At 65.5% G+C, this 20,548-nt stretch overlaps 1 protein-coding gene across 1 annotated transcript in view; it reads left to right on the top strand.

Annotated features, from left to right (window-relative positions):
* Kif26a (kinesin family member 26A) overlaps window positions 1–18,552 on the top strand; it is a 33,521-nt gene extending 14,969 nt beyond the window's left edge. Inside the window, exons 4-16 of the mRNA XM_069997453.1 lie at window positions 539–726; window positions 5,601–5,787; window positions 9,067–9,279; window positions 9,710–9,803; window positions 10,024–10,286; window positions 10,380–10,560; window positions 10,678–10,840; window positions 11,073–11,235; window positions 13,772–16,676; window positions 17,176–17,381; window positions 17,500–17,520; window positions 17,981–18,131; window positions 18,267–18,552. Coding sequence (XP_069853554.1) covers window positions 539–726; window positions 5,601–5,787; window positions 9,067–9,279; window positions 9,710–9,803; window positions 10,024–10,286; window positions 10,380–10,560; window positions 10,678–10,840; window positions 11,073–11,235; window positions 13,772–16,676; window positions 17,176–17,381; window positions 17,500–17,520; window positions 17,981–18,131; window positions 18,267–18,448 — 4,917 coding nt within the window. The 3' untranslated portion in view covers window positions 18,449–18,552. The remainder of the gene's footprint in view (window positions 1–538; window positions 727–5,600; window positions 5,788–9,066; window positions 9,280–9,709; window positions 9,804–10,023; window positions 10,287–10,379; window positions 10,561–10,677; window positions 10,841–11,072; window positions 11,236–13,771; window positions 16,677–17,175; window positions 17,382–17,499; window positions 17,521–17,980; window positions 18,132–18,266) is intronic.
* Window positions 18,553–20,548: the final 1,996 nt, after the last annotated feature.

Below are 20,548 nucleotides of genomic sequence, written 5' to 3'. Positions count from 1 at the left end.
TACACAGGACCTCAGTGGAAACTGTCCTGGGGAGCGTTTAATTACGTCCGTGCTTCAGACGAGGCCACCTCCCTCTGTGGAATTTATTTTAGCTAATTAGTTGGAAATGCCACAGTAGTATTTCAGACAACGGGAACACGGTACATGATCGTGCGTGGAGCAATTAGCGTTCATGACAAACAGTTGTTGTGGGTTCTTGTCTAATTATGCCTCGGGGTGTTCCCAAAAGGCCCGGGAGTTAAAGGGCGCGGGGAGTCCATCCACCTGACCCCTGTGGTCACTGTCTTTCGTGAGGGGGAGGATTGGAAAGTCAGAGTCCTGGCAGGTCTGCAGGCCCCCGCCGAGGCTGGCCCGTCAGAGCCCCGAGCCAGGGCTGTGGGCCTTCCCTGCGGGGCCTCAGTGGCCTAGCCTTGATTTCTAGGGCCTTCTGGCCACGTGGGTAAGAGTGCCAGGGTGCCGAGCCTGGAGAGTGCAGGTCTGGGCGTGTGTGGGGTGCGTCTGCCCGCCCTGTGTCTCACTGGACTCTCCATTCCCTCAGGCGGAGGCGGCCGTGGCGGCCGTGGCTGTGGCTGACTCTGTCCGCGATGCCACCCCCATAGCAGGCCTGGACAGCACGGCCAGGCCGTGGAGCCGTGGGGCGGCCTGCACGTCGGCCCTGGTCACCCCGGCCCCAGGCACCTCCGCAGGGGGTTCCGCGGCGTCTGCCGCAGCCTCCTTCTTCATCAGGTACGTTTTCCTGGGCCCCTCGGGCAGTGGCGTGGGTGTGGCTGCGTGGACAGGAATGAGGCCCCTTGGAGACTCGGTGGCCTGTGGTTCTCCCCGGGAGGGCTGTGGTCTTGCCCGTGCGTAGTGGAGGGGTGGGGTTGTCTGGGGCCACAGCTGCTCTGCCGCTTTCAGTGGATGGCTGGCCCGCCTGCTAGGCCGTGCTTGGAGCACGTGGGCTCCCTGAGTCCCAGGCTTGAAGCTCAGCTGCCTGGGATGGACCGGGCCAGAAGTTTGCGGCCTCTGGGCCCCCCCGAGGTCTCACTGCAGGCCTAGCCTGCAGCCCGGGTCCTAGGGCCAGGACTGTGTGTATGGATGGGCCGGTGGGCGGAGAGAATGGCTCTGGAAGGGGGGAGGTGGGAGCGGATCCTCCTGGGCCTGGCCCAGGGAGCGGACCAGCCGCGGCTTGTGCAGAGCCTGGGTCTGCCCGGTCCCACGCTCACCCCGGTGGCCTGAGGGACAAGGATTGCAGGATGTTATCTCGGTAATGAGTGGTAATGGCAGCCCAGCTGCGGGTCACTGTCCCATTAGCAGCCCGCTCGGGTGCTGATCAGCTTGTCCATGAATCACAGAGGCAGGCAGGCGGTGAGGTGGGAGCCTTATCAGCGTGGGTCCGGGGGGACCGCGGGCCCTGACTGGGGAGTGACAGGGCATATGATTAGGGCATTGTCGCGCTGGCTGATGAGCAGGCTGCCGTGCTGTGCAGACTCCCTCCTGTGTCTGCTGTGGCCTCAGCCTTCACCCCAATTAGGGGCAGAGAGCTTGGCTGGGGTCCTTGGGGAACTGGTGGGGAGGGCGGGGACAGGAGCCCCTCCTAGCCGGCTCGGGAGTCCCCGTGGCTGGTGGCAGCGGTGCTGTCTGGGGCGGCTGGCTGCTGGAGGGGACAGACTTGCAGTTGGCCACGTCCCCCTCTGCTCGGGCTTTGTGGTTGCTGCTGCCACGTTCCTCAGGGCGGTGCTGGCGGCAGGATTTGAAATGCTTAGAGCTGAGAAGAAAGACCTTATGTCGCCATTGGTCCTGAGTCCAAGCCCCCCTCCCCCCTCCCGGCGCTAGGTGGGGTCTCCTGGAAGTGTGCAGGCAGGTGTTGCCCCCCACGCTGGCTCATTAGCTCCCGGGAGCCCCCGGGAGCCCCCGGCAGAGCAGGCTGAGCAGGCCCGGCCGCCTTTTGTCTCAGCCCAGGCTGGAGCTGCTTCTGCCCGTGCTGAGAGCTGACCTTGGGCAGTTACCATAGAAACAAAGAAACAAGCTAGGGCTGGGGTAGGGGGCTGCTGCCATTACTTCCAGCCTGTTAGACTCGCTGAATTGCACTGGCTTCTGTGCAGGTGGCAGGCCATGGGTCGGGTTGGAGTGGGTGTCTGGGCAGGGCCCGTGCCAGCAGGTGGGCCCCGGGCTGGGGTCGGTGGTGGCTAGCCCCTTGGGGATGGTGTTGGAGGTGCTGTGGGGCGCGTGCCGGCTCCCAGGCTTGTGGGTGGGAGACCGAGGCTCAGAGTGCGCCGGAGACAATGGAACCGGGGCCGCCTGTGGGTGGCACGTGGGGAGTGTGCCTCCTTTGTTTCCTCCTCCACCCTCCCCCAGGGCCTGGAGGGGCAGCGCTGGCCCCGGCCCATCCCTGTCCTCGCGGGTCGCAGGCTCCAGGGTGGTGCATCTGCGTGGGATGGCTCATGGGGTGCGTGGGGCAGAGGGTGGGCTTGCGGCTGAGGGAGGAGTCTGAGGCATGGCGGGGTAGGGTCAGGAGTGCCGTGCTGTCACCTTGCCATCCTGGGTGAGTCTTGGGCTCTGCCTCCCACCCCCGCCTCGGCCTTTCATGTGCACAGCCTCCACAGGCACAGCCAGGGCAGCACGGTCCCCCAGGAGCCCAGGAGCAACTTAACCCCCACCGGGCAGGGGACTAGCCTGTGGCCGCCTGGCATCCCCTTAGCTAGAACTGGTGGTCTGGAGCTGGATAGCGCCCCCAGCGGGAAGTCCAGGTCACCTTTGGGACCTGGAATGGAGATGTCTGGGGAAGATTGCTGGGCAGCATCTCCCTGCTTTCCTTCTGGCACAAGGACTCCCTGGTATACTGGGGCGTCCTGAGTGAGCTGCGGCTTCTGGGCTGGAGGGCTTTTTGGAGGAGTCTCGCCTGCTTGGAGTCTCAGGTGACCCGCAGGCCCGCCCGGCACGCTCACACCTTGCACAGAGCCCACCATGCCCGCTTCACACGGCTTGTTTGCACCTTGCACAGGTGCGTGCTGGGCTTGGCCAGAAGCGGCTGGGACAGAGGGTGGGGGCAGTCAGCCTGAGCACCTGGGGGAATGTGAGTTGAGGATCGGGGCAGCAGGCTGCGGCAGGTTCGGATGCAGCTCTGCTCTCCACTGCTCCCCACCCCTGGGCTGCCATTGCCAGCAGCACTGTCGGCTTGGTGTCTGTGGCCCTCTGTTAACTCGGTCTTGGTGGAGAGGTCTCTTGGCCCTGTATTTCCCCCGTCTCCCTGTCTCTGCCCTGCTGCTAGGAAGCCAGGCTTGAGCTTTCATAAGACTAGGGGCCCCAGGTACCAGCCTGGGCCCAGCACCCAAGGCCTTTGCAGACTCCATAGCCTCTCCTGATGGGTGTTGGCATTGCTGATGGGCGTCATTTTCACAGGGGCCTGGGTTTCATCAAAGGGAAAGTGCCGGTCCTGGGGCCCCAGTGCGGTGATGTTGCCTGAGTCATGCCCGTGGATGAGCCATAAAAGCAGGCGCCGGGGGCTGGGCGGGCGGGGAGGGCTGTCTGCTCCCAGCCTCTTGGGGCTGACGGTGAGTGAAGAAAGAGGGATTCTTGACTTACCTCAGACTGTGGGCTGTGACCTCCAGGCTCCTACACTGGCAGACCTCCACCTGCCCAGGAGGTGGCCAGGGTGCTGCTCCTGAGAGGGTGGCTGAGGGGCAGAGCTGGGCACAGCTCCGCAGTGGCCAGCCCAGAGAAAACGACCTTGCTCTTGGCCCTGAACGTGCTCATTTCCCGGGGACCGCTGCTGGCCTTCCTGTGTCCTTGAAACCTAGGGGCATGGGTATGGGACTGTGGCCTGTGTCAGAGCTGGCGGTACCCTGATCTGCGTGATCCAGGGAGGACCCAGCCCCTGGTGAGCCTGGCCACGTCTGTGCTGACCAACGCCATCTCCTTGTGTGGACTGGGAGCAGGGTTGGGGTGCCCGTTCACAGCTGAAGAAATGATTCCTGGTGGGGAGCACCCTGGCCCTGCACAGGGTAGCCTGGGAGTTTCCCGCCAGCGCCTGCAACCCCCCCCCCCACCGTGGCAAGGCCTACGAAGGTGTGCCCCAGGCAGCCGCGCCAGGCAGCTGGGTGGGGGCCCCGAGATGCTAATGTCTGCTGAGGTGGGGCTCCAGCTTCTGCCTAGGGAGGCTGCTTGGGATGTTTGGGGGTGACCCAGGTGGTTGGGGTGGGGCACAGGCTGGGAGGCCAAGGCTGGGGTAGCAGGAGGCAGGAAGAGCCCAGGGTTCGTGCTGCTCGCTTCACTGGCTGGGGACCCCCCTGCACCCCCTGCCCTCTCAGGAGTGACGCGGGTATGGGTCAGGAAGAGCCCAGGGTTCGTGCTGCTCGCTTCACTGGCTGGGGTTCCCCCCTGCACCCCCTGCCCTCTCAGGAGTGACACAGGGTGTGGGTCGGGGCCCTGCCGACCCTGGTCTCTAGCCTTCCACATGTGCAGTCGCATGGGACGGTATCGGCCTCCGGTCGCTGTGTGCTGCGGGCTGAGTGAGGTTTGCAATGCCGGCTCAGGCAGGAGAGGCTGCTTGCTGGAGTCACCGTGGTCCAGGGCGTAGACACTGAGCCCGGAGCCCCAGGCCACAGCCGCCGGATGGTAGCCAGACTGTGTGCGTCTCTGCTCTCCACCGCGGCCCAGCCCTGGGCGCGCACGGGTGCCGTTGGGGCTCCGCTAAGGACTCCGCCGTGCGTCGTAGATTACTTTTATTTTCCGTGATGACACCTCACTCGGAGGAAGCTGTCCCCTGGGCCTCTTAAAAGACAACTCCTATTAAAGATGAGAGGAGTTAGCGCAACGCCGGCCTCGGTGGCTCAGGAGCGCGAGGCCTGGCAGAGGCCCTGCAGCCTGGGCGTGGCTTCCATGGGATTCTTCTGGGGACAGAGTGGGCCCAGGAGGCCCCAGGGGGATGGGCAAGAAGGAGCGGGCACTTTGGGAGGCGGGTGCGGGACGGGCGGCCAGGTGCTGGGAAGCTTCTGGCTTGTGGTCTCTTGTTCTGGTCCCCTGGCACGCTGGGGGTCCCTGGCTGGAAGGTCGTGCTAGACACAGGGACTGGGGATGGTCAGGGTGCCCAGGGTCGCCTGGCCTGGTGGGGAGGGGAGGGCTGCTGGCTCCGGCTTTCCAGGGGAGGTAGTCCTGGGGGTCACCTATCCCAGGGCAAGAGCCGACTCAGCGATGGGCCAGGAGGCGGGGGTCCCCGAGGGGGTCTGTGTGTGCATGCGTGGTGTGCTGGTGCCCGCCGTGAATGTGTGCTGGGGTGCGAACCCCTGGTGACCCGGCGGGCTCGGTGTGTGAGAGAGAGAGGCGACCTCTGCTCTGGGGACTGGGACAGCGGTCTTGGAAGCAGCGCTGGGTGAGCTTGTCCTGCTGGGGGTTCTGTACTGACTGGAAGACGGAGGCCTGTGGAGGCTCGGTGAGCACCCGTGTGGCTGCCACGGCCTAAGGGCTGGCTGTCCTGCAGTCGGGAATGGAGGCTGGGTGGGGCCCTGTCACCTGGCCTGCGCCCGGTGCAGGCGGGGCCTGCAGGGAGGGCTGGTGGCCTGTGCAGGGGTGGGGCGGCGGGCAGCCGCTGGTGCATACAGGGACACGGTTCTCCTCCACAGGGCTGCCCAGAAGCTCAGCCTGGCCTCCAAACGCAAGAAGCCCGCCCCGCCGCCCGCCCCTGCCGCCCGCAGCACCTGCACCTACCCCACGGACTTCAGCGGCGTCCTGCAGCTGTGGCCACCCCCGGCGCCCCCCTGCCTGCTCAGGGCAGCCAAGGCCAAGGACAACCCCGGAGGCTTCGGAAAGGTAGACCCGGCCCTGGGTCTGGTAGCCTGGCAGTGGGGCGTGGAAGGGCCTGCTTCCGGCTCCCAGGCTGGAGGGGGCTGGTCAGCAGGACCTGGGGCGGATGAGCAGAAATGGGGGCGGTGGTATGTTAGGGTTCAGAGGGTGTCAGGCCCAGACAGGTCAAGGGCCCTGACCTTCCTGACCTTCCTGAAGAGTTTTTTTTTTTTTTTTTTTTTTTGCTGGTCATGGGGCCTGAACTCTGGCCTGGGCGCTGTCCCTCAGCTCTTCAGCTCAAGGCTAGCGCTCTACCACTGGAGCCACAGCGCCACTTCCGCTTTTTTCTTTTTGCTTATGTGGTGCTGAGGAATCGAACCCAGGGCCTCATGCAAGGCATGCACTCTACCACTGAGCCAACTTCCCAGCCCCCTTCCTGAAGAGTTTTGACTTGGGCGCTAGACTTGGGGAACTCTCTCCCCCGCACCTCCTCCCCGCCAGCTCCAAGGGGTCCTGCATGGAGAAGCTGTGTCTTCACCTGGGTGAGGTTGGCCTGGCACTGCAAGGTGGGAAGCCGCGCTCACAGCTATGGGTTGTAGGCCGGCCTGGGCCCGCTTGCACACCCACTGGTTTCCCTGTCCTTGGTCTGCTCTGTGCCCCGAGAGTAACGTTTTTGGAGGTTCAGGTCAGCCCCTGGCCCAGCACTGGCCGCAGGCTGGCCCCACACAGGCAGCCAGCACAGGCCGCTCTGCTCTGTGCTCCCTGGGCCCCGGTGCCCTCTGGCCTGGGTGGTGGCTGTGTGTGGCCCAGCATTGTGCCTGTCCCAGGAGCAAAGAGATTGGCTGGTGACTGTCCCAACTCAGGGGCCTCACAGCCGTGTGGATCTGAACAACTTGCCTTCCGCTGCACCCCAAGTCACTGTGCTGATATGGGGCCTGAAAGTGCTGGGCAGTGTCTGCATCTGGAGCGGCTGCTCCGTCCCGTGGCCCCCATGGCCCAGGGCCACGACTGGGCCACACCCTGCTTCCTGACGGGGCCACCTGCCCGAGCCTCAGGATTCTCAGGGTGCTGGGTGGGCTTGGTGCCAACTCCGTCCATGCCCCTTCCTGCTGGGGTCTGGCATGGTGTGTCTGCACCCTGGCCTTGGCCCTTTGCCTGTCTTGCTGGGGCTGGTCCTGCTGGGGGGCGTTGGGAGTGTCTGCCTGGTAGGCCAGGGGGGTGGGGCCTCCTTTCTGGGTGTCATAGCAAAAGCTGCAGCTTTTCTCTGTGTCTGTGGCTTGGGGCCCAGCTTGCCTCCCACCCCCGGGGCCAGGCTGCACGCAGGTGGTAAAGCTTCAGCCTTTTTTTTCTGGTGGCCCGAATCACTCAGCACTTCCCCAGAGACCCAGCACGCTGGCATTATTAGCAATAATGTCACACGGTAGAAATGCCTGCTGAAAGGCGTTTAATATTGTCACAGAGAAGAAGTTAGATTATGTTCAATTTCTGACATTAATGTGCTACTTAAGCTAATTCATCACACTGTGGTATTAAAGAAGACATCCCTTCCACGGTGGGTGCGGCGTGGGCCCCCCCCCCCCCCGCCCTCACAGCGGGGGGCCATGCCAGGAGCGGGAAGCGCTTTTTTTTTTTTTTTAATGCAAAATGCATTTTTCCCCTCCCCGGAAGGCGGCTATTCAGCCAGGCTTTGTGATAGCTGTCCGTCTGGGGGTACTTGATGCACTCATCTCCTGGAAGACCCTGTCATTTCCCCTGAGGTAATGACAGGCTCCCTGCATGCAGCAGGGAGGGGGGGCAGGCTGGACAGCAATGTCCCTGCCTGGTCCCCTCCCGGGCTGGCTGGAGGTCGGCTTGGGATTAGCGCCAGGAGGCGTGGAGAGAGCTGAGCCCTGGCTTGTCCAGGCCCTCCTCCTGCTGGGAATTCTCCCATATCTCTGGAACCCGCTCGGCTTCTCACGTGCGGAGGAGCTCACGCTGGAAAAAAAATTGCCAAAAATTACTGGGAAGCGGCACATTTTTTTTTTCCTGTCTGCGTTTCAGCTGCATTTGGAAATGAACTTGTTTTGTTCGTGTCGGGGAATAAAAGCAGCAATTCTCGCCTGATGGAGCCCAGGCTCTGCATAGCGCCAGGGCTGCTGCTTCCCTCCCGGGGTGGGGGGAACTCTTGACTCCACGCCGGGCTCCGGGTTCTGCACAGCCAGGGGAGTGGCTGGCGCGGGCGGGAGCTGCCCTCGAGAAACCAATTTTGTAGCGTTATGTATCTGTCACTTACAATTAAACCCTTGAAAAATATTGGCCCTGAAATCAGTCTCGGGTCATTTGGTTTACACCCATGCGAGAAGTCAGACGGGGAGCGGCCAGTGTCGGCCCGGCCCCGAGGAGCGCTGCCCGAGGCTGGCCGCGAGGTGCCAGTCTGGAGGTCCTGGCTACGGTACCGGCGTCTGCCACACAGGTTTTGGGTGTCTGCAGTGCTGTGGCTCTGGATGCTGGCTGGCATCTTGTCTTGACCGCCGTGTTCTCTATGGGGAGCAGGTGCCGTGGGGCCTTGCAGACCCCGACACCAGCACAGCACACATTTGGGGCATTGTTCCATACTTCGGAGGCACAGTGTCCACTCAGCTGTAGCCCTGGCTGACTGCTGCCTTCCAGAAGCCCAGGACCACCCTGGGCTTTGTTCTCTTGCCTCCGCCCCCCACCTCCATCCCCCTACCCCATCCTGCTTCAGTTATTTCTGGCCTGTCCTGGGGCTTGTGTGGCCAGAGGGTTTCAGCATTCCTGTCTTTTCAAGGATCTCGGCTGCTTTCCTGTGGCCTTTCTCCTGTTTGCTCTATGGGCTGTGAGCTTGGCTTCCTGAACCGGCTTTGGGGTCAGAAGCAGCGAGACCTGGGGATTTTTCCATGCGGCCTCCGGGTCCTCTTGGGCCTCTGCCTCCCATGGCTGGGTTGCTTGTGCGTCGCTCAGGTGGGCCATCCACAGGGGGCTGGGGCCCTTCTGCCTCAGCAGAGGAGGCTGCCTTGCAGGCCCACAGTGGCGGGTGCGTCAGAGTGCCTGGGGTCTGCCCCCCTAGTCTCGGCCTCTCTAACCCCTGTGCTGCCGCCTGGCGTTGCCCCCCCCCCCCAGCCTCACCCCACCCTGGGCCCCGCTGACCTCATATGGGATCTGCTCTGGCCGCATTCCTGCGGCGTCAGGTGCCTGCGCTGAAGCCTGGTCCGCTGTCCTGACTCGCGAGCTGCTGCTTCTCCTGCCCTGTAATTAGCCAGCTGGGCGGTGGGCGGCTCTCCCATGCCAGCTTCTCCCCGCTCCCAGGTGAAGGTCATGCTGCGGATCTGGCCGGCACAGGGCGCGCAGCGGACGGCCGAGTCCACGTCCTTCCTGAAGGTGGACCCCCGGAAGAAGCAGGTGACTCTGTACGACCCGGCTGCCGGCCCCCCCGGCGGTGCGGGCCTCCGGCGCACGGCTACGGCCGCCGTCCCCAAGATGTTTGCCTTCGACGCCATCTTCCCCCAGGACTCAGAGCAGGTAGAGTAGCTAGAAGCCACAGGGCGGGGAGTCCGGGCCACCCCCCAGGGCATGAGGTCAGGAGTAGACTTCCTGCCCGAGGGCCCTGGCCTGGGCTGTCTCCACAGCTCCTGCCCCAGTCTTCAGGCTGAGTCAGGGTGTGTGTGGGGGTGTTCCTGGGAGCCTCCCACCTTCGGAAGTGTGTGCATGCCCCCAGACGTGTGTCCCAGCAGCTGCCGTGCCCCTGTGCTGTGTCGGGGTCTGTGCTGCACAGCCAGTGTGCCCTTGGGGCCGCTGTTCGCGTGTGCCCTGTGCTCTGTGTGGCTGAGCGTGGTGCTTCGGCCCTGCCCGCCTGCGCTGCTGCCTGCCCGTGTGGCAGGACAGACATGCTGAAGTCTGTGACCTTGGCCCTTGGCGCCGGCCCCTGCCTGACCCTTGGGTTCCTTCCTAGGCCGAGGTCTGCTCGGGCACCGTGGCTGATGTACTGCAGTCCGTGGTCAGTGGGGTGGATGGCTGCATTTTCTCGTTCGGCCACGGGAGCCTTGGTAAGTGGTGCTTTGTGCCGGCTGCTCCTTCCCCGCCACCCCCGCCACTGCGGAGGCGGGGGAGGGGCTCCTCCATGTGGGAATCCCGTAGAGACGCCCCAGCCTGCCGAGCTACAGGCAGAGGCCAGGGTCTCAGCGGCCCTCCGGAACCTCGGCGTGGCAGGGTTCTGAGGATTTCTCACAGGATGGGGTGGCCCTCACCTGTCCCCATGTCCTCCAGGCAAGTCCTACACCATGATTGGGAAGGACAGCTCGCCCCAGAGCCTGGGCGTGGTGCCCTGCGCCATCTCCTGGCTCTTCAGGCTCATTGAGGAGCGCAAGGAGAGGACCGGAGCGCGCTTCTCCATCCGGGTCTCCGCGGTGGAGGTGTGCGGCCGCGACCAGAGCCTGCGCGACCTGCTGGCCTCGGTGGCCTCGGACAGCCTGCAGGACGCCCAGTCTCCAGGCGTGTACCTGCGGGAGGACCCCGCGTGCGGGGCACAGGTTCGCCAGGGCCTCACCCCCTGGGGCCTCTGTGGGGCAGGGGGTGCTCTCGACCCTGCACCTCTAAAGACGCTGCCGCCCGCTCTCGTACAGCTCCAGAACCAGAGTGAGCTGCGGGCGCCCACCGCGGAGAAGGCCGCCTTCTACCTGGACGCAGCCCTGGCTGCCCGCAGCTCCGGCCTAGCTGGTGGGGAGGACGCCCGGCGCAGCTCCCACCTGCTGTTCACCCTGCATGTCTACCAGTATCGTGTGGAGAAGGGCAGCCAGGGAGGAAGTAGGTGTACCCGCCCCTCCCCCCGCTCCCCCCCCCAGAGCCTCCCCGAGGACCTCTCTCCACGGGGTGGAGGGCAGGGCACATGGCTGCCCAGCATCACCTGCACTGTCGTTCCAGTGTCCGGAGGCCGGAGCCGCCTGCACCTCATCGACCTGGGCAGCTGTGAGGCGGCGCCCGGCAGGGGTGCGGAGGCCGCCGGGGGATCCCTGTGCCTGTCCCTGTCGGCCCTGGGCAGTGTCATCTTAGCCCTGGTCAATGGTGCCAAGCACGTGCCCTACAGGTGAGTGGGCCCCCGGGGCGGGAGCTGGCCAGCACAGCCTCTGGGTTCACAGCTGGCCCTCTGGGGACCTCGGTGCTGGACAGGGCAGATGAGCAGGGAAGAGGATCCCCGGGCAGACCTGGTGCTCCAGGCACAGCCCCGGTCTGGAGAGACGCAGTCTTCCCCTCCCTGGCCCCTTAGCCCACCCTGCACCCAGCCTCCCACCCTCACAGGCCGGCCTCCTCACCTCCAGGGACCACAGACTCACCATGCTGCTGCGGGAGTCCCTGGCTGCCAGCGGCTGCCGCACCACCATGATCGCCCATGTCTCGGATGCCCCGGCACACCACGCCGAGACGCTCAGCACCGTGCAGCTGGCCGCGCGCATCCAGCGCCTGCGCAGGAAGAAGGCCAAGGTGGGCTCCAGACCTGCTGCCCACCTGTGGCTCCTGTTTGCTGTGGCTCTGCAGCCAGGGGGGAGGGGCACCTTCCTCTGTCGGTCCCCTGTGGGTCCCCGTGTCACCTAACACCGCCTGGAGGGAGAAGGGACCCACGCCCCCAGTTCCTGCCATGTGGGGTGTGTGGTTGCCTGGCCCCAGTGCCGGACCCTGGGTCATGTGGAGCGTGAGCGCGTTCCAGAAAGAGACCCCAGCCACGTGGCTCAGGCCTGCCTGGAGGTGGGCTTGGGAGCCTCCGGGCCAAAGCCCACACTCAGTCCTAGGTGGGCATGCTCTCATCTGCCTAAGCCCTTTCCCTCCCTGGGCGAGACCCGGTCCCTCTGTGTGACAGTCCCTCCGTGTGACAGTCCCTCCGTGTGACAGTCCCTCTGTGACAGTCCCTCTGTGACAGTCCCTCTGTGTGACAGTCCCTCTGTGTGACAGTCCCTCTGTGACAGTCCCTCTGTGTGACAGTCCCTCTGTGTGACAGTCCCTCTGTGACAGTCCCTCTGTGTGACAGTCCCTCTGTGTGACAGTCCCTCTGTGTGAGTCCCTCTGTGACAGTCCCTCTGTGACAGTCCCTCTGTGTGACAGTCCCTCTGTGACAGTCCCTCTGTGTGACAGTCCCTCTGTGTGACAGTCCCTCTGTGTGACAGTCCCTGTGTGACAGTCCCTCTGTGACAGTCCCTCCGTGTGACAGTCCCTCCGTGTGACAGTCCCTCCGTGTGACAGTCCCTCTGTGACAGTCCCTCTGTGACAGTCCCTCTGTGTGAGTCCCTCTGTGTGACAGTCCCTCTGTGACAGTCCCTCTGTGTGACAGTCCCTCTGTGTGACAGTCCCTCTGTGACAGTCCCTCTGTGTGACAGTCCCTCTGTGACAGTCCCTCCGTGTGACAGTCCCTCCGTGTGACAGTCCCTCCGTGTGACAGTCCCTCTGTGACAGTCCCTCTGTGTGACAGTCCCTCTGTGACAGTCCCTCTGTGTGACAGTCCCTCTGTGTGACAGTCCCTCTGTGTGACAGTCCCTCTGTGACAGTCCCTCTGTGACAGTCCCTCTGTGTGACAGTCCCTCCGTGTGACAGTCCCTCCGTGTGACAGTCCCTCCGTGTGACAGTCCCTCCGTGTGACAGTCCCTCTGTGACAGTCCCTCTGTGTGACAGTCCCTCTGTGTGACAGTCCCTCTGTGTGACAGTCCCTGTGTGACAGTCCCTCTGTGACAGTCCCTCCGTGTGACAGTCCCTCCGTGTGACAGTCCCTCCGTGTGACAGTCCCTCTGTGACAGTCCCTCTGTGACAGTCCCTCTGTGTGAGTCCCTCTGTGTGACAGTCCCTCTGTGACAGTCCCTCTGTGTGACAGTCCCTCTGTGTGACAGTCTCTGTGTGACAGTCCCTCTGTGTGACAGTCCCTCTGTGTGACAGTCCCTCTGTGACAGTCCCTCTGTGTGACAGTCCCTCTGTGTGACAGTCCCTCTGTGACAGTCCCTCTGTGACAGTCCCTCTGTGTGACAGTCCCTCTGTGACAGTCCCTCTGTGTGACAGTCTCTGTGTGACAGTCCCTCTGTGTGACAGTCCCTCTGTGACAGTCCCTCTGTGTGACAGTCCCTGTGTGACAGTCTCTGTGTGACAGTCCCTCTGTGTGACAGTCTCTCTGTGACAGTCCCTCTGTGTGACAGTCCCTCTGTGACAGTCCCTCTGTGACAGTCCCTCTGTGACAGTCCCTCTGTGTGACAGTCCCTCTGTGACAGTCCCTCTGTGACAGTCCCTCTGTGTGACAGTCCCTCTGTGTGACAGTCCCTCTGTGACAGTCCCTCTGTGACAGTCCCTCTGTGTGACAGTCCCTCTGTGACAGTCCCTCCGTGTGACAGTCCCTCCGTGTGACAGTCCCTCTGTGTGACAGTCCCTCTGTGTGACAGTCTCTGTGTGACAGTCTCTGTGTGACAGTCTGTGTGACAGTCCCTCTGTGTGACAGTCTCTGTGTGACAGTCCCTGTGACAGTCCCTCTGTGACAGTCTCTGTGTGACAGTCTCTGTGTGACAGTCCCTCTGTGTGACAGTCCCTCTGTGTGACAGTCCCTCTGTGACAGTCCCTCTGTGACAGTCCCTCTGTGTGACAGTCTCTGTGTGACAGTCCCTCTGTGACAGTCCCTCTGTGTGACAGTCCCTCTGTGACAGTCCCTCTGTGTGACAGTCCCTCTGTGTGACAGGTCCCTGGCTGTGGCACGGCGGGTGCACTTGTCTGGATCGAGTCCTGTCTAAGCGCGGGGGTGGTGTCCACAGTGGCAGGTGTTGCTTGGTGGTCTTGGGCAGTGTTTTTGTAGGGTCCACAGGCTGCAGGGGAGTAGGACAGGGAAGGGGTCCGGTGAGGGGCTCAGGACAGGGAACGGGGAGGGATGGGTGTGGGAATAGGAAAGGGGGAGGGGCGGGATGGGATGGGGTCCGGGCACAGGGAAGGGGGAAGGGGTGGGGCTTGGGCATGGGCGGAGGCCAGTCCGCTCAGGTGTTTGCCTTGCCATCCCCAGTACGCCTCCAGCTCTTCGGGCGGGGAGAGCTCCTGTGAGGAGGGCCGGAGCCGCCGCCCCCCACACCTGCGACCTTTCCATCCCCGCTCCGCAACCCCAGACCGTGACCGCCTGGCGCCCGGCCTGCCCGGAGATCCGGACTACTCCTCCAGCAGTGAGCAGTCCTGCGACACCGTCATCTACGTGGGGCCTGGCGGGGCGGCGCTGTCTGACCGGGAGCTTACCGACAACGAGGGCCCACCCGACTTCGTGCCCATCATCCCTGTGCTGAGCCGCCGCCGGCCCTCCGAAGGCCCGGGAGAGGCCGACCACTTCCGCTGCAGCACCTTCGCGGAGCTGCAGGAGCGGCTGGAGTGCATCGACGGCAGTGAGGGCCTCCCGGGGCCCCCGGGGGGCTCGGAGGGGGCGCAGGCCAGTCCCGTCCGGGGGGCCAGGAGGCCCTCGCCACCCGAGTCTGCGTCCCCCAGGAAGTCTGTGGGCCCCCCGATGGCCACGAGCACCCCTCGAGGCAGCCAGGGGACAGATAGCAGCGGGGGCACCTTTGAGCCCCCCAGGGCTGCCGCCCAGGGTGACCAGAGGGCAGACCGGTGCGCCCGGCCCGAGCCGCCAGCCCTGGACAAGACCCCGGCAGGGGGAGGCAGGCGACCGCTGCCCGGTCCGGCCCCTCCACCTCCTCGGCAGCCGGGAGCCCCGGGCGCTCCCGTGGAGCCCGGGGGGAGGGGCGCTGACGGCGTGGCGCGCGCCCCCCCCGTGGGCATGAGCGGACAGGTGTGCCAGGGCCAGCAGCCTCTGCTCCCTGCAGACCCGGCCTGTCCCTGCCCGGCCGCTCACGGCCGCCGTGTGGAACGGGGCCTGCTGACCACCACGGTGACGGTGCAGCAGCCCGTGGAGCTGAACGGCGAGGACGAGCTGGTGTTCACGGTGGTGGAGGAGCTGCCCCTGGGGCCGCTGGCGGGCGCCGCGCGGCCCTCCAGCCTGGCCAGCTTCGGCAGTGACTGCTCCCTGCAGGCGCTGGCCTCGGGCTCGCGGCCCGTCAGCATCATCAGCAGCATCAATGACGAGTTCGACGCGTACACCTCCCAGGCCCCCGGGGGTCCGGGTGCTCCGGGGGGCGCCCTGGAGGGGGCAGCCTGGGCGGGGGGCAGTCCCGGCTCCTCCATCGGCTCCTGGCTCAGCGAGGTCGAAGTCTGCACGGCCCTCAGCTGCAGCCCCACGCTGCAGCCGCCCTTCAGCCCCAACTTCACAGCAGCGGCTGGGCCCTTGGACCCCTCTGCCTCGGGCAGCTCGCTGGAGGACGGCAGCCTCGGGGCCCTGGGTCCCGGCACACCCGGCGAGCCTGGCCCTCACCCGAGAGAGGCAGCTGTGGCAGCCCTGGCCCAGCCCGGCAGGGAGCCCTGGGCTAGGGCTCTGCAGGGGATGGCCCTGGCCCCAACCATCCACTCCAGCCTCCCCCGCAAGCCAAGGACTACCTCAGCAGCCGGCCGCGCAGGCTGCGCTGCCCCGAGCCGGGGTCCCCTCAGCCCCAGAGGCCCCCCAGAGGACCCCTGGCTGCTCCGCGCAGATGATGGTGACGCATTCCAAGTGGCCTCAGCCAGCGATGGCCCCAGCCCGCCGCCCGGCGCCCCCCGGCTGCCCGAGGCACAGGCCATGCTGGCCTGCGTCCAGCGGGTGGCAGACGGGCACGAGGTGGCTGCCAGGGCCACCCGCAGGCCAGAGGTGGTGGTGCGGACCCCGCCCCTGCGAAGGGGGGCCACCACGCTGGGGGTGACCACGGTCACCGTGTCCTGTGGAGAATCCTCTGCTGAGGGCGGGGTCTGCCCAGGCAGCGCAAAGGCCTTGCCCGGCATCAGGAAGAGCACAGCCCCCAGGGGGGGCTTCTTCCCCAGGCCCACTGGGGCAGGGCCCCCCGCCCCGCCCGTGCGCAAGTCCAGCCTGGAACAGAGCAGCCTGGCCCTGGGCTCAACCCGGCCCGGCGCCGCTGCTGCCCTCCGCGGGGAGGAGGAGGCCAGGCCCAACAGCCGGACCGACCACGTGGCTCCCAAGGCCACGTCCAGCCTGAAAGCCCGGGCCGGCAAGGTGGAGATGGCGGCCCGCCCCGCCGGCCACATGTCCTTGGAGCGGTACGAGGGCCTGGCTCACAGCAGCAAGGGCCGAGAGGGCCCTGGGCGGCCACCCCGGGCCGTGCCCAGGCTGGGCGTGCCGCCTGCCAGCCCCGCCCCCGAGCCGTCTGCTGCCTGCAGGGGCGGCTCGGCTAAGGCCGCGGGCGCTGGAAGGCCACCTGCCAGTGGGGCCAAGGGCCGGAGCCCGGTGGCCAGTGGGTCTCGGGCCCTGGGGGCTCCGGCAAAGCCGCTGGCCCCTGTGCCGGGCAGGGCCTCCGGGGGCGCAGTGACCAGCCCCCGGCCAGCCTCGCGGGCCGTGCCAGGCATGGGCTCCAAGGCCGGCCGGGGTACCGTCATGGGCACCAAGCAGGCGCTCCGGGCCGCCCACAGCCGCGTCCACGAGCTGGCCGCCGGCGGGGCTCCCAGCAAGAATGCCCCCCTGTGGGGCTCGGCCGACTCGGACAGCGGCAACGACAGTGGCGTGAACGTGTCAGAGGAGCGGCCCCTGGCCAGCGCCGCCCTGCCCTCCCCCTACAGCAAGGTCACCGCGCCCCGGCGGCCCCAGCGCTACAGCAGCGGCCACGGCAGCGACAACAGCAGCGTGCTGAGCGGGGAGCTGCCGCCCGCCATGGGCCGCACCGCGCTCTTCTACCACAGCGGCGGCAGCAGCGGCTACGAGAGCGTGATGCGGGACAGCGAGGCCACGGGCAGCGCCTCCTCCGCCCCCGACTCCACCAGCGAGAGCGGGGCCGCCTCCCCCGGCGCCCGGGCACGCAGCCTCAAGTCCCCCAAGAAGAGGGCCACAGGTGGGCGCCTAACTGGAATCCTGGCAGACGCCTGCGTGCCAGGCGGACAGACGCCAGGCACACCCCCCTTGGACGGTTTGTAAGCCTGTCTCCTCCACAAGGGGCCAGACAGTGTGGCCTTCACGGCCATCCCAGCACAGGGCCTGTGTGCTTGGGCTGTTTGGCACGTGCACGGTCCCTAGCGGGCCCAGCACATGTCCCGGTCCCCAGGCCGTCCCGCGGGCTGGGGCTCAGCCCGCATCCGGTCCTCACGTAGGCTGTGCGGTGGGAGAACTTGGGTGTGAGCTGGGCACTGGGTTCTGGGCCGTCCTCTTCCCGCGGGTCCTGGTCGGCCCCACGGGCACTGCCGGGACGCAGCGAGTGAGTCCCTTCGTGTTCCTGGCTGGGGGCCGGGGAGAGTGGTGCAGCGTCTGGTTTCAGCATCCAGCCTTCTCTGGGTGCCTGGCGGCTGGTTCAGGCTCTGGTCTCCGCTCAGCCAGGGCCCCGTTCTTCATTCCAGGCCTTCAGAGGCGACGGCTGATCCCGGCGCCGCTGCCTGATGCTGCCGCCCTGGGCCGCAAGCCTAGCCTCCCCGGGCAGTGGGTGGACCTGCCCCCGCCGCTGGCCGGCTCTCTGAAGGAGCCCTTCGAGATCAAGGTGTACGAGATCGATGACGTCGAGCGGCTGCAGAGGCACCGCCTGCCCCCTCGCGAGGACCCCACCCAGGTCTGGGGTCGCGGCACACGGGGGTTGGTGGCCGGGAGCCCTAGGTAGCAGGAGAGCGGGGGGGACACCCCAGGGACACGGCCAGGCAGCCAGTGACTGCACCTTCTCTTATCCACAGGCCTCCCAGGATGTGGAGAAGGTAGGGACTGTTCCTGAGCTGTGGAGGCCTCCAACAGCTCCTGTGTGTGCTCACACGTGTGTGTGCGTGTGTGCTCACAGGCATGTGTTCATGCATGTATGTATGCTCACGTGTATGTGCTCGTGTGCACGTGCTCACGAGAGCACGTGTGTGTTCATGAATGTGCATGTGCTGGCGTGTGTGCGTATGCTCACGTGTGAACGTATATGTGCTCACACACTTGGGCACACTCACGTGTGGCAGGCAGGGTGCCTGAGGCCCCGTCTCCTGAGGTGGAGCAGCATCTGGGCACCCCGGCATAGACCCCCTGTCCTGCCCGCCCTCCCTGGAAGCCCAGTGTGTACACGCCCCTGGGAGGCGGTGGGAGGCAGTGGCCGGTGAGGAGGGCTGGCCATTCCCGGGAGGGACCCCCAGCCTTCTCGTGAGCACCCCTGAGCCCATGCATCCTGCCCGTCTCCAGGGCCTGGTGTGTGTCGGCTCCAGGCTGCGGCTGGTGGAGCGCAGGCAGCAGAGGCTGCGGGAAGTGCAGGCCCGGCGCGAGCATCTGTGTGAGGAGCTGGCGGAGACGCAGGGCCGGCTCATGGTGGAGCCTGGCCGCTGGCTGGAGCAGTGTGAGTGCCCGGCCCCAGCCCGTGCGGCCACTTTCTGTCTTGGTTGTGCAGCTCTCCAGACGCAGGCGGTGGGAGGGGGAGGATTGCCCTGCTGCTTCCCTGACCCTGACCTGGCCGTGTTCCACCCCTTCCCAGTTGAGGTGGACCCCGAGCTGGAGCCCGAGTCCGCCGAGTACCTGGCGGCGCTGGAGCGAGCCACGGCCGCCCTGGAGCAGTGTGTGAACCTGTGCAAGGCCCATGTCATGATGGTCACCTGCTTCGACATCAGCGTCGCGGCAGCCCCGGCCCGGCCCGGGCCACGGGAGGTGGACGTCTGAGGCGGGCGCGAGAGCGTGCAGGGTGCGAGGCTGGGGCAGCCTGCAGGGGTGTGGGATGGGAGTGTTGCAGGATGTGGGGATGGGATGTGGACGCAGCGAGGATGTGTGGGGTTGGGGGAGGAGCGGAGGCTGGGGGGAGGGGCTCAGAGGAGACGGGCGGGGAAGGGCCGGCTGGCCACGGAAAGAGCGAGCTCGCGCACAGGGACCGGAAGACTGTGGCCGCTCAGCCGCCACGCAAGTGCCTTTGACTGTCAGTTAGACTTTTCTCTTTTCCAATTGGTGCTACAGACTCAGACACCAGCAGTGCACGCCGGCCCGGCCCGCGCCCAGGCAGCTGTGACTGCTCGGGCCGGGCTGGGGCAGGGGTTCTCCTCTCGCCTTCCTCTTGGCCGTGCCGTGTGCAGTCCCCGCCCCTGGCCCCGGCCCTGGCAGGGCTGCTTCTCCTTCCCAGCCGCTTCCGCTGGGCACAGCTGGCATTGGAGGCCTCCATGCCCCGTAGCCCGCAGCCGCGGGGTCTTCAGACAGACCTGCTCTGTCCCGAGGGCACTGGGGCCTGCACACGTGATGCCTTCTTCCATGGCAGGAATGCTAACCAAAACCATAAGCAGAAAACACAATGACACAAACCACTAGCCACAAAGACAGGGTGTGGGTTTTGTAAGAGTTCTGTGTTGGGTTCCTATTTTTGTATCATTTTGTCTACGCGCCTAGTTCGCAGTGGGATTTGAGGACAAATGATCTAGGTTTTTACGGTTTTCTATGGACGGTGTTCCTTGGGATCTTGGCCGCTGTGGGGGGCAGGTTCTTTTTGGGGCGCCCTGTGGGCAGCATGGGGCCCCTGGGAGGGGCTTGTTTTCAGATGCAGTGTGGAGCCTGTCCACGCACCAGGTGCCCTGCACGACAGGTTCGTGCATCCCAGCCACTGCGCCTTTTATAGGGTGTCCAGACTTTGTACAAATGTGTAGATAATATCTTGCTGCCATTTTTATTTGTGAATAAAAGATGCACCGATTGTTCACGAGGCTCTGAGTTTACTGGTGTGGTGCTGTGGGGTGTGTCCGTCCCTGGGGTGGGGGCGTCCGTGGGACCTGGGGACTCTGGGGAGCGGTGTTCCCGCAGGGGCCACAGTGCAGGCGATCAGAAGGTGGTGAGAAGCCGTGTGCTCGCGTCTCATACCTGGTAATCCTAGCTGCCCAGGAGGCTGAGATTGGGGGGATCAACGTTTCAGCCAGCCTGGACAGTGCAAGTAGCTGGGGGCGGCGGCCGGGCCGGAGGCACGTGACAGGACTGCGGTCCTGGCACTGACCCAGGCAGGAAGCAACGCCCGGTCTCAAAAATAACCTGGGCAGAAGAGGGCTGGGGGCGTGGCTCAGTGGGAGGGCACATGCCTGGCAAACTCAATCCCGTCCTCCTACCCCCTCCCCTCACACAGTGAGGGGCAGGCTCAGTTCCCACCTGACTGTCTGATCCTGGGTCCTATAGATCCTGGAAGGGTAGAGTACATTCTTCTTTTGGGTTCTGTTACCTGGGGAAACTGACACCGGCCCCCAGGAGGGCCTTACCACTGTGTCAGTTCCCCGCCTGCCTTCCACGGGGCAGAACACGTCCCTGTGGGCACCAAAGAGCCCCCACTCAGGACTTGCTTCCTCCGTGAGAATCCCCAAGCCCGTGGGTCCAGAGCCGCCGCCCCTGGCCGGATGCCCATGCTGGAGCTGGCTGAGCTGCCGCCCCCGGGCCTGAGCACCCTTGAGCTCCTCTGCCCGGCTCAGGCTGTCCCCTGGGAAATGCATTCCCGTTCCTAGCGCCTCCCAGGCCCTTCCCCCGCCTCGGCCGCCCTGGCTCCGCCCCCTGGCTCCGCCCCCCCCCACTGTGCTGTGCAGAGCTTGGGAGCCGGGTGGCCCTTCCCGCAGCCCCCTTCCAGGGCTGGCTCTGCAGGGGCCCTTTCCTGGCAGAGGGCAGTGCCTGTGGGGCCCCATGGGGGCCCTGTTCCCCCTCCCTCTCCCCCTCCCCCCCATGTGGCCCATCACAGTGTGTGTGGTCTCTATCTCCCAGGGTGGGGTGGGGGCTGAGTCACAGTCGCAGTTTCACACGGCGGCTGGC

This window comes from Dipodomys merriami, unplaced genomic scaffold (genome assembly GCF_024711535.1).
Source record: "Dipodomys merriami isolate MVZ:Mamm:240054 unplaced genomic scaffold, mDipMer1.0.p SCAF_50, whole genome shotgun sequence".
NCBI lineage: Eukaryota > Metazoa > Chordata > Mammalia > Rodentia > Heteromyidae > Dipodomys > Dipodomys merriami.
Note: the sequence above shows the minus strand (reverse complement) of the source record. Positions and strands in the feature narration are given on the sequence as shown.